Source organism: Temnothorax curvispinosus, unplaced genomic scaffold, assembly GCF_003070985.1.
Source record: "Temnothorax curvispinosus isolate PA1 unplaced genomic scaffold, ASM307098v1 QBEX01005044.1, whole genome shotgun sequence".
Classification (NCBI taxonomy): domain Eukaryota; kingdom Metazoa; phylum Arthropoda; class Insecta; order Hymenoptera; family Formicidae; genus Temnothorax; species Temnothorax curvispinosus.
The window spans coordinates 91,379-104,299 of NW_020214824.1; the positions used below are offsets into that span (position 1 = coordinate 91,379).

General features: G+C 30.4%; 1 protein-coding gene across 1 annotated transcript; it reads right to left on the minus strand.

Moving 5' to 3' along the window:
* Positions 1-1,758: 1,758 nt before the first annotated feature.
* LOC112454404 (pyruvate kinase-like) lies at positions 1,759-11,327 on the minus strand. Its single transcript, XM_025015780.1, has 7 exons — positions 11,220-11,327; positions 6,664-7,008; positions 5,970-6,156; positions 5,129-5,650; positions 3,593-3,931; positions 2,435-2,591; positions 1,759-1,908 (listed from the first exon to the last, which is right to left on the minus strand). The coding sequence occupies exons 1-7, from the start codon at positions 11,244-11,246 to the stop codon at positions 1,896-1,898; spliced, it is 1,590 nt and encodes a 529-aa protein (XP_024871548.1). The 5' UTR covers positions 11,247-11,327; the 3' UTR covers positions 1,759-1,895.
* Between the last annotated feature and the right edge of the window lie 1,594 nt (positions 11,328-12,921).

A 12,921-nucleotide genomic window follows, 5' to 3' on the forward strand; every position in this document is an offset into this window, starting at 1 on the left:
TATAGAACAATCAAAAATATCCAATATGCAATTAATAACAATAACTTTTAATTAGGCTGTAAAAATTATCCCACGTGACCATTGATGCAAAAAAAAATCAGGTGCCCTTTGAAAAATTATATGTAATTATATTAGTAATATTTTATTTTTGACACAAATATACTATATGCAGCTTTGCCGAAACCATGTTGTGTGAGAGACGAACTTGACCACGGTCTTGACCGTGAACTTGACAAACACAATGAACGGATATCAGCGATGCGTATGACCGGAAGAAATCAATTTCAAATGGGAAAGCATCAATATCAATGATTTACGTTTTCTGTACGTTATTTAGAATTCTATAGTACTTAAAATTTTAAGAATTTTATCCATATGCTGAATAAAAATACGTTCCTAAAAACTAAATTTATAACATTACAAATTTATATTATAAATTATGAAGTGGTAATTATAAACATACAGTAATGCAAAATAAAGATCTTTATTTCTATACAGAAACATGAAGATTCAATATTCGAGAATTTATTTTCTGTTAATAATCCTAGAATTATTTATCTATTCATTATACACATACGAGTTGATCATTGAATTGTTTATATAACTGTGTGTATGGGTGTGGCGGGGGGGAGGTTGTGTTAGTGTGTCCCATTTGAAATTCTAAAATCCGAAAAATAAGACATTCTTTTAATATTGATTAAAAAAAAGTTTGATGGAGAAAATTCAAAGGAAGAAAAAATATGATTTTAAACTTCTCAAAAGTGGCCGGTTTTTAAGTCTTAAGATCGATTTTTTTAATGCAAATGTATAATTTTTATTTACGCGTTCGATAGAGCTTAAAATTTTACAGTAAAAATGACAAAGTTAAGGGCAATTTCAATGACCTTAACATATATTGTCAAGTACATGGCTGACTAACTTGCAACAAATTTTAGCCGTTGTTTATTAAAAAATTGCAAACAAAAAAGTTTAAGAAGTATAATAGTTTGTGTCAGTACTAAGGGAATTAATTTACTAATATGTGCGTGTCTAGACAGTAAGTACACATATCAACAAATTACTTTCTTTAGCATTGACACAAACTGTTATATTTCTCATTTATATTTGTTAATAACTTTGTAATAAACAACGAGCGACGGCTAAAACTTTTTGCAAGTTAGTCAGAACCGAGTTCTTGACAATACATGTCAAAGTCATTGAACGTCGATGAGATCGCTCTTGATCTTGACATTTATCAATTTTTATGTAAAAATTATGTAAGACATGTATAATCTAAATTCATAGTTTACGAGACATTTAACAAATATTACTGTTTACTTAATCAGACAATGCGCGTCTTGATATTACAAATAAATATCGTTATTGTATATAATAATTGATACAATTTTAACGTAAAATTCCATGTTTTAGCAAATGCTTGAATAAAAATTATGCATTTCTATTTATGAAAACATGATCAATCTTAAAATGACTTTGAAAAATGCTGCTTTTGAGAAATTTAAGTTTATCTTTTTCCTTCTCCAAACCATAAAATTTTTATTTCATATTTTAAGAATTTTTATTATTTTTTCAAGAATATCTTGTTTTTGAAGTTTTTGAGATATGCAATTAAAATAGCACCTATGTGCATGCACACGTTCGTGCGTGCATGCATACACGCGCGCGCTTGCATATATGCTTGTATTCCTACTTTTTGTGTCTCTATGCATCGTATTTATATATTTCAACGATAAAATAATACTAGGTTTACTATTAGTGTATCATTTGACATTTGACTGTATTTAATGGGCAATCATATAGTTACATACATGTTTAAATATTACTCTGTAATTTCTTACATTACATCTACATCCACGAAGACTATGCTTCTTATAACTTTCCAGTACAATGCAAGTTTAATCAACAGACCTGAAAATAGAAAACATTAATTAACATAAATAATCAGATGGTTTTGCCAAAAATATGACTACAATATTGATAGCACAGTAAGCGAATAACTATACTTGAATTAATTTCACAAATTATATCTTAAGAAGACAATATATGCTGAAACACAAATAATATTAGAATCACCTCGGTTCTTATGAAAATGACATATATTTAAATAAAATATACTACAAGTATTAATCACAATATATGTCTATCTCTATTACTTATATATAAAGTATATTTCTGTCATAACATGAAAACATATTGCATGTAATTACATTAATGGACTTCAGGTCATTTATTTTAATTATCGTAAGTGTACAACTTGATGATAATATTTAATGAATATTCTGTATAATTATTGTTAAAGCAAATTAAGAGATGTTGAAATACATGAGATATCATCAGAGTATCATGCAACATTCAAAAGAGATCATCATAGGAATCAGTGTCACTATAAACTGTGCATGCAGGGTCTTCTCTAATAAATTCACGTTCTACATACACGATACGAAGTGTATTCGTGAAGCCCGAGCCCTGCCGCCATCCTGTCACAACTACAACGGAATCACCAGTTTTGATAAAACCACGACTTTTGCCGAAATTTAATCCGTATTGTACACGCACGTCCACATCCTTCACCCAATCGGCCAATGGTGCTCCTGTGTAATAAAGATTATAGTGTTAAATATAACACGCATACACACCCACTTTTTTTTCTTTTTTTTTTTTTTTCTTCAAGGAGGTTCGATGGCTTTATCGGAGGGAGTAGTGGGACGCGGGGGTTCTAGAAACAGCGCACTAGCGTTTGAAGTAGTCGGAATGAAGGGGATTGCTCTGATTGGTCGCCGCGTGTATCATGCGTGCTGCTGTTCACGTCGTTCACAACCATGACAGTCTATGCAGACGAAAAATCAAGCAATTTATGCTTTATTTATTTGTAAATTATTAAGTTACATGTGCAAATTTCTTTTTCTTTATCATTTGCATTTTTTCTTGCACTTATTTCATTCTGAAGGTATATGCAATATGTCATTTCCCATAAAAACCATAAGAACCTATGTTAAAAATGCAGCCAGTTTCATGCAATTTTAATATGTTGTTCTGGAATGCAAAATAGAATTATGTGAATTTTTTGGGAATTTTTCACCGTCCCGTTTTGAAATAAATCTACTCCTAAAATTGTACTTTTTAGGTTTTTGGAGTAGATTTTTTTCAAAACGGGACGGTGAAAAATTCCCAAAAAATTCACATAATTCTATTTTGCATTGCAGAACAACATATTAAAATTTCATGAAATTCTCTGGATTTTGTTGTAGACATCGAACCACCTTAATAAAGCAAATCTTGTTAATGTTTGTTAGAAAGAATGCATATTACAAGTTCAACATAATTCTGAGTTTATATGGAGGGGTAAAAGCCATAGTGGTGTAAGTCAAATTTTTTAAGATATTAACTCGTGTGCATAGATGCAATCTATACAATATATAAATTGCATCTATGTACACGAGTCAATATTTTAAGAAATTTGACTTACACTACTATGGTTTTTACCCCTCTATATACTCTTATTTATAAGTCAACACATGTCATAATATATAAGTTTCAGATTTTTTCCATATAACACTGTAAAATAAACATTAAATAATTATTGATATCATACCTTCATAGTACAATGGTAATATTCCGCGATACAAATGCGCTTGTCGAGCAACTTGATGAAATCTGGTAACCGCAATAATGGGAGATCGAGGCCTATATTTCGCAATTAAATGTGCGGATCTACCAGATGTTGTAATAACAATGATAGCACTAGCCAAACATTTAACAGATGCTTCTACAGAGGCAATGGCAATAGCATGCGTAGCATCAATAGGCGGCAGAGCTTTGCTCCTAAGATCATGGAAGATTTGGTTCTGCCAGATCGCAGCTTCCGCTTCCTTACAAATGTTGGCCATTGTGTGCACACATTCTAAAGGATAGTCTCCTTTTGCCGTTTCACCTAAAATTGCAACCAGACGAAATTTATATTATCACTCGATAATAAACAATGACTACGTTTACACGGCCCGATTTACGCTAAAGTTATAACATCGATATTATAACTACTGACGTTAAATACCATGTAAACGCCCTTTTACGACAAAGTTATTACATCGATGTAGTAAGTTCGTCGTAAAAGAGCGTTTACACGGCATTTAACGTCAGTAGTTATAACATCAATGTTATAACTTCGGCGTAAATCGGGCCGTGTAAACGTAGTAAATATGCCAATACTTAATCCACATATACTTAAACATTAATTTATAACTGTTCAGTTTCAACTAATCATATTAGAATGCATTTCTACAATATTTACACTATTTACATTTAATATGCACTTAATATACACTTAAGAGGACCACTTGGTGTGGAGCGCTAAAAAATAATTTTTATACTTTTTTTTAACCGGTAGCGCTATCATGTTTCTACGTATTTTATTTATACTTTATAAAATATCTTTCTAGAATATCATGAATTATAATATACAAAAATAACATAAAATTATCTACACGGGCAATAGACGTGTCTACATTGATCTTGTCAAATTGCTGGATAGTATAGAGAGAAAACGGCTCAATGCAATGATTTGGGCTTTTGATATATTGAAATTATAACTATTTTACCTAACAAAAGAATAAATTTTTGAAAAATATTTTTCTTTGACAATTTAATGAGAAAAATAATGGTACAAAAATAAACTTTTTTTCATAATGACATATTTTTATCAATTCGCAACTTTTTATAATTTTAATAAGTTTAGCATATGCATTTATCATGTAGATATCTCGAAAATTTTATGTTTCTTTTTGTATATCAAAATTCATAGATAAAAATGGATATTCTATAACGTATAAATAAAATATGTGTACAAATTGATATAGCATTATTTTTTTCCACAAAAAATATATATAAATCGTTATTTTTTAGCGCTCCAAACCAGATAGTCCCCTTAATATAAAGCTTATGGTCTTCATTTTTAGTCACATGTATTTCCAGCTTATTATCGTATTATGTGTCTTTCTTCTCTTTTTCTTTTATTTTTTACATGTTTATATATGTATATGCTTTTATTTTTTATTTCTCATATTCTACCTATTATTTTATCATTTTGCTCTATCCTTAATTTTTCTAATATCAATATATAAAAATAAATTACCTGACAACATAACGCAATCAGCACCATCGAGAATAGCATTAGCAACGTCTGAAGTTTCGGCTCTCGTAGCACGTGGTTTTTTCACCATAGACTCCAACATTTGCGTGGCGCAAATTACTGGCTTGCCAACTTTGTTGCATCTGCTAATCATACACTTCTGTGCCAGAAATACCTTCTGCGGTGGTATTTCTATTCCCAAGTCACCACGCGCTACCATGATGCCATCAGATGCATCGATAATCTCGTCGAGATTCGTCATACCTTGTTGGTTCTCGATCTTCGATATAATTTTGATGTTTTTACCCTTTTCACCAAGAATGTCACGGATCTCAGTTAATGCAGCAGCATTTCTAATGAAAGAGGCAAATATCATGTCGACGTCTTGTTCAATACCAAACTGTAGATCAGATTTGTCTTTTTCTGATACTGCTGGAAGATCCACCGGCACTCCCGGCAAATTTACACCTTTGCGAGAGCCTAACGTACCACCATTTTCAACGGTTGTTGAGATTAAATTGGGACCTAAAAAATAAGATAAATTAGATAACATTCTTTATAATATTTTTCATCGTTATATTGATATTTCTCATTATCGAGATACATATAATAATAGATCAAAATTGTAGCTTTAAACTAAAATTATCAATACTATTTCATACATTGAAAAATATGCAACATTTGAATTTTATATTTTCAAAGTAACTGCAATTTTTATAATATCATATTTAAAAACAAAAAATAATTTTAATAGTAATTTATTTTACACACGTATGCATGCAAGCATATACGCACAAAGAGAAGGAGGGAGAGAAGGAGAACAATACATATGAATGATACTTACTGACAGCAGTAACAATGAGAGAAATCAAGCCATCATCCACAAATACACGATTCCCTGCCTTTAATACCTTGGAGATATTTTCGTAGTCAACATAAATAACCTGAGCATTCCCTTTCTCCATATATGCCTTGTCCGTGGACAGTTTAAAAGTTTGGCCTTTAACCAATTCAACTTCAGCCGAACCACCCTATTCAAACGGTAAGATTTTTAAATATTATCCATCACACTAAAGTTTTGTATTTTGGCTGTATTATGGCCAGTCTACAATGAGTCGTTAGTCGTTAGTCAGATGTCGGAAGAGAGTCGGAAAAAGCTAAAACGTATCGTAAGGCGATCGGAAGTCTGTAATCGGCGATCATAAGCGATTGGCCAAATGCTACCTCTTACGATCACCGATTACAGACTTGTGATTGCCTTACGATACGCTTATGAATATTTCTTCCGACATCTGATTAACGACTAACGACTCATTGTAGACTGGCCATTAGAGTCCCTCTATAATCAGAGTCTGGCAGAGTATGGTAGCAACTTTTGATTGGTTCGCCATTTCTTGGCAAATGCAAGAGAAACAGAAAGTGAAAAAGATATAATAGAGAAAGAAAAAGCGTTATGAATATATATCCTTCTCTCGCAGAATTTTGTCAAGTTGGCCAGACTCTGATTAGAGGGACTCTAGGATATATTAACCACGTACGCCTTCTAGAAGACCGGTACGGATTTCAGGGCCCTTCGTGTCGAGAGCGATAGCAACAGGAATGTTAATACCAGCGCGAGCAGTCAAATTTTTTTGCGCCTGGCGAACATTGGCGATGGTCTCAGCATGATATTCGTGAGATCCGTGAGAGAAGTTCAATCGGGCAATATTCATCCCTGTCTCTATCATCTTCTCCAAGGTCTCCACAGATCTGGATGCGGGTCCGATTGTACAAATAATACCAGATAAACGGACGAAGGATACTCGACTGTCGATATCCAAAGCACACATGTGATCCAATTGACTTTGGGCGTATAACGCCTGGGTGTTCTGCTTGCCAGCCATCTGTAAAAAATTCAATGAGATCAGGAGAAATTCGGACTAAAGATAAAACTAGGAGATTGTTAATTGTCGGCTGGATGTAAAAAAATATTATAGAAAATTTAACATGACTTGGACTTGATTTTGAGTATGCGTTATTCACAGCAATCACAGCGCATCGTAGTTCATAAGAGATTTATAAACTAATTACGTTAATACATTAATAATCAAAATGATAAATAACATCAATAGAAAAATGTGATTAATAAATTTAACATGCATAAAAAAAAGCTTATTGCCAACAAAATAAAACCAAGGAATGCATGTGAGTCGGCGATCCATATTACTTCTTTAGAACGCTTTCGATCACTACATTGATGAATTAATTAATATAGTTGTGACCTTCTCATCTCGTAGATAGGTTATCACAAATAGAACATATAATGTACAGCAAAAATAATTGCGGCACAGACGTGCTTCTTACATTCCAAAGCACCGTAGCTTCTGGCTGCAAATATAGAGTGGCAAAAATAGACGCCTTTTATAGACGGAAAATAATTGATCGCGACGGAAGATAACAGATCGCGAAAGAAATAACATTCACCATTTCATGATAACGTGAATACGTTTATACTTTACATTTCATGTTAGAGGTGTTAAATCCTCAAAAAATACCTAATTTACCAAAAATCGATAAACATTTTAATTCATTTGAGATTCTTTTATTATTACATTTTTTTATTTCTTACAAACTTCAACTAATTAGGAAAATTTCAAATCCAAAAAATTATATTTGGTATTTAAAGTATAATTTCATATTTAATTCTGATCTATGTCACTGACATAATAATAAATATTTTCGTTCGTCTGCAATGCTAGACAGACGTTTTGACTGCATTATAATTTTTGCGACAATATTATTTTAATCTCGAAAAAGCTAACAAGCGGAGAATAAGATTCATATCAGTATCATACAGATAAAAGACAGATAAATTCAATCCGTCAGAAAGATGACGTCATGGAAGAATAGCTGTGGAATCATATTACATACTAAGTATTTTACATAGTTTATTTAGTAAAATAATAAGAAAAAGATTTAAACATGTTTGGACAAGTTTCACATACATATAATTACATATGAAAATTTTTTTCCCAAATTTATAAAACAGTTTCAATTACAAAATATCCAACTTATAAATTTTTCTGATGTATGTATCAAGTGTCGATATATTAAGAAAAAAAAACAAAAAAAAACAAATATAAGGCTAATAAATTTATCACGATATATATATGATATCATGCTATATACAGTCAACAAAAACTTTCCACTCCATGTCTTTTCTCGCCGACTGATTCGTGCGAAATATATAGACATGTCAATTATGTTTTTAAGGGCATTATATAATTAGAATAGATACAACCATGCTGTTTCATCCTTTAATTAGTAACTTCTTCGAAAATCATAAATCGTGACAGAAGCCAAGTGACACATCGTTTAAATTATTTAAAAGTCTTTTAATTCTCTTTACAACTGTATTTTATTTTTAATTTGAGCGAGTGTTTGGAAGTCAAGGTATTAAAAAATTAAAAATTGCGTTTGGAAGTCTAGGTTCTAAATATTAAAAATTGAAAGTTCAAACTTTACAGAAAAATTTACTTTTATGCCTCCACCAGTCTCCATACAATAATAATGTAGTTGTTGCGTACATTTTGAAACATTTCCGGCGTTTATATAGTATTTATCGACTATCTTTTAAAAAAGATCCGATAGAATAGCTTACAAGATTATTTGATTTTTTTCTGTTAAATCTTTTTCTTTTTGCTACCTGATAAAATAAAATTTCTACCAACATGCACTAATCGGATTGCATATAAGATCTCTATAACTCCATACAAAAGATACATTATCGATATATTTCGCACAAATTAGTCGGTTACAAAAAAATAGGGTGGAAAATTTTTGTTGGACCACTCTATGTGTGTGTGTGTGTGTGTATACGCATGCATTCATTTATCGCTTCACTTCCACACTGAGCAAACGCTTAGCAAGGTGACACAATTCTACGCCGTTTACTGCACTGCTTCTAGAATCGCTTTTAGCACGCTGCGCAGATGTATATAATGCTCAAATAGTCTCATACTATAAATGATATTAATTGTGAATTGCAATGCGGAACTCCAGCTCGTAATATAATGTACCTACAGCAAACTTTAGATGCTATGAAAACAATATATTTCTGTCATCTAATTCTAATATATATCATTAATATCGATATTACCATAGCACTATGATCGCAAATAGTTACAAAATTAATTATAACTATTAAGACAACATTACAAAAATAACATAAAATCTGATATCGTATAATTATTTCATTCACAATAAAATAGAATAACAAAGTGTGTAAACTGTAACAGTATACCATCCACTTTACACTATTATACCATTATAATACCTATTATATATCTACCTATATTATACAATGTAGTTTTCCATGCTATTACAAAATGTCATTTAAAAATAAAAACACTCTGTTACGTCTACTTTTCATGCAAAACTGTGATTTATTAAGTATCATAAATAATTTTTTTTTTAAGTATATGAATTTATAAATATTGATAATTGACGACAAAAACAGTAATGATGATTATCGACTAATCCTATAAAATTAGGTATACCTTCTACCTATATGAAGAAAGATATTTTAAACATCTTTTTCAATCAACAGTTTTTATTTTATAACTGAAAGACTGGCAATGCTACAGAGAGAAAAAAAGGAAGACTAATCGTTAGTTCTTATTCTGTGCAAATTGCATAAGGTTCGAAGTGTACTGCATAAAATAACGTACGGAAATTAGATCCACAATTCCATTTCGAACGCTACACATTCGCACGTATCGTATAAGCAAAAGCAAAATTAACTTAGCGATTAATTCATCGATTAATTTACACACATCCATACAATCAATTTACACATTACATGAAATTATTATATCTACCTACACGCATTTTCTATCTTTATTATCAAAAATCTAAGTCTAAATGTTAAATACGATGTATGTTGTAACATACAATAGTATTTCAGTAAAATTTTTTTATTCAAAAACATATATAAATATATATATGTGTAATATATGTAATTATAAGTATATGTTCATACACGGAGAAATTTTTATGTTAAATTTTACTATGCTGCCGCACCAACTGCGGACCATCAAGATGCCCAAGTTTAAATGCTATAGTCTTGTGTAAAATTACTATGTCCATAGCATTTAATGCTACGATCATAGCATTCAATGCTATAATAATACTATAATATGATCGTATCGCTAAATGCTATGGACATAGTAATTTTACACAAGACTATAGCATTTAAACTTGGGCGTCTTGATGGTCCGCAGTTGATGCGGCAGCATAGTAAAATTTAACATAAAATTTTCTCCGTGTATATATGTTCATATATGTATACTTGCTTCTTCTCATATAGTCTCTGTATGTATAGGAAAAATAATGAGAATTAAAAATTTATTAAGAGGACAATTTTCGTATTCTTTTACAAAAAAGTAAAGTTTAAAGAAATGAGAAAAAATTATCCATATATAACCATATATAAATGTAATAATTGTATATACAATATAATTACATATAGAATATTGTATAATTCAATCACAATTTTATTTTTGTAAGAAAAACAATACAAAAGTTATTATTCTAATTAATTTTCAATTATTCTTATTATTTTTTCTACATAGGGACAGAAATTATACAAGAAAAAGAAAACATACAATATAGACATATTTTATACATTACTTATATATAATTTTTTTATACAAAAAATTTTTTATTAAGATTTATAAGAACATATATATTTTTTATATGCATCGTATTTGGAGCAAAGAATTATTAAAATACGATGAGAATATATTAACTCATTCGTTTAAACACGTGTGCATGCGTAAACAAAAAAATCCAAGCAGTGGAAAAAGAATAAAATACACATCAAAACCATTATAATTTCGGTGAAATAAATACTTCCGTGCTGCAAATACAAAAAAAAATGTTTCCAATATCATAAATTAATTATCGAGATCCTTTCACGTTCAGATAGCCTTCCACTTTTAATTAGAAACTATCCAAATTCACCGAAATTATAATCTTAATTAAGAGTTAATCTAAACTTGTACAAATCGTAGCAAAAGTAAAAAGATCGAGCACGATCATACAACGACGGTACCTGATCATCGATGGTAATCCAAACCATTTTGGCAGGCTGCGTAAAGAAAAAACGGAAGACTGATATTAGTAACGGTGATGCGTTTGCGGTGACACCGCTGCGACGACTCTTCCGTATCGCAGCAGTCGCGCGCGCGTGTGGCGATCCGGCATCGCCGACGCCGACGAGGCATGATGAGGTACACGGCGTCGTCACCGTCACCGTTGCTGTCGTCGATGACACTCGGAAGTATCGATACAGCGGACGGATACGGAATGAAAAATCGAATACAATGCCGGTGCAGTGCATCGGGTGATCAACGGCGACGGCCAGAACATGCGAGAAGTTCACGATAACCCGCGGGGGGGAATCCGAAAATAGGATCCTCTACCGGGAGCAAATGGGACATCTATCGTGTCCGGTGCTTGCCGAAATAATTTTCGTAGACCGCGAGAAAAGAATATTGATCGAAATAGCATGAAACTATTTTGCCCTATATTCAGGACGGATCTTTAGAAAGATGCGTATATTTTTTATATGCTAATTACAGAGATGTGCGATTTACAAAACTTTACATCACAATTGCGACTCGATACCTATCGTGAATCGCATCACAATTTTTATTACAAATAATATAATTTTGAATTGTGATGTTTTACTTATTTTACTATACTAAATATTAAATAATTATAATAATTAAAATGATACTTGAAATTATTAAATTAAATTATAGAAAGTAAATATTAAATTAATTATATAAACATATACAAATGTTTACTCACAATATGAAAAAATGTCTATATGTAATTTTAAGTTTTTCTCATTGTTGGTTCTACACTATTAAATACCATATTCTAAAAAATTTTCACAAATAAATAAAAAGAAACAAATTTCGAATAGATTAATTAAACCATGTCTAATGTTTAAAATTATTGTAAGATAATTTTCGTTTTAGTATTCTTATATATTTAATGAAGGAATATTTCATTATAAGTGCGATTTCGAGCCGCATTTGCGATTTTTGATCACAAGCGCGATTTTAAATTGCATATGATTTTGATTAAAAATCCAGCTGCATAATCGCATTAAGATTCAATAAAAAATCGCGATACTAACAATATATTGTAAAATCGTACATCTCTATGCGTAACCTAATTGGATATATTGCTACTCCGACGAAAATGTATCTTGTTAAAGTTTATTTATTAAAAATTTATATGTTTATTTATTAAATTAATAATTACATGAGAAAAATCTAAAAATTTTTGAAAGAAGGATTTATAATTTGTACACAATAGTAGGTACCTATCTATACCACATATATGGAAGACGGAAAAGAAAAGAGAAATGAATTCTACCTGGTGTTCCAAATTATTCTCTTTTTAGTATTATAAAATAAAATTAATTTATATAAAGTAATGATTTAAAAATTAATTGGAAAAAATTTTTTCACATTTGGTATAGTCATCATTCGGATATTAATTATGATTGAGAAAAATATTGCAAAATATTGTACTTTCTAAATATCTTCCATTTGTGTTTTATGTAAACTCCGGTAAAAAAATGTTTATATAAAAATATAAATATATATAATTATATATATAAAATATGTCTGTATGTATTTTCTTCCTCTTGTATAATAGATATAATCTTGTCCGTATAGAAAAAATAATAAGAATAATTGAAAAATAATTAGAAAAATAACTTTTATATTGTTTCTTCT

Excerpts from the sequence above, each read along its gene's own strand:
- LOC112454404 (XM_025015780.1), bottom strand. The coding sequence starts at position 11,246 with ATGGTTTGGATTACCATCGATGATCAG. Across the intron at positions 6,157-6,663 it reads GTACCGGTCTTCTAGAAGGC|GGTGGTTCGGCTGAAGTTGA; the intron begins GTACGTGGTTAA and ends CCGTTTGAATAG. Across the intron at positions 2,592-3,592 it reads ATTACCATTGTACTATGAAG|GAGCACCATTGGCCGATTGG; the intron begins GTATGATATCAA and ends TTTATTACACAG.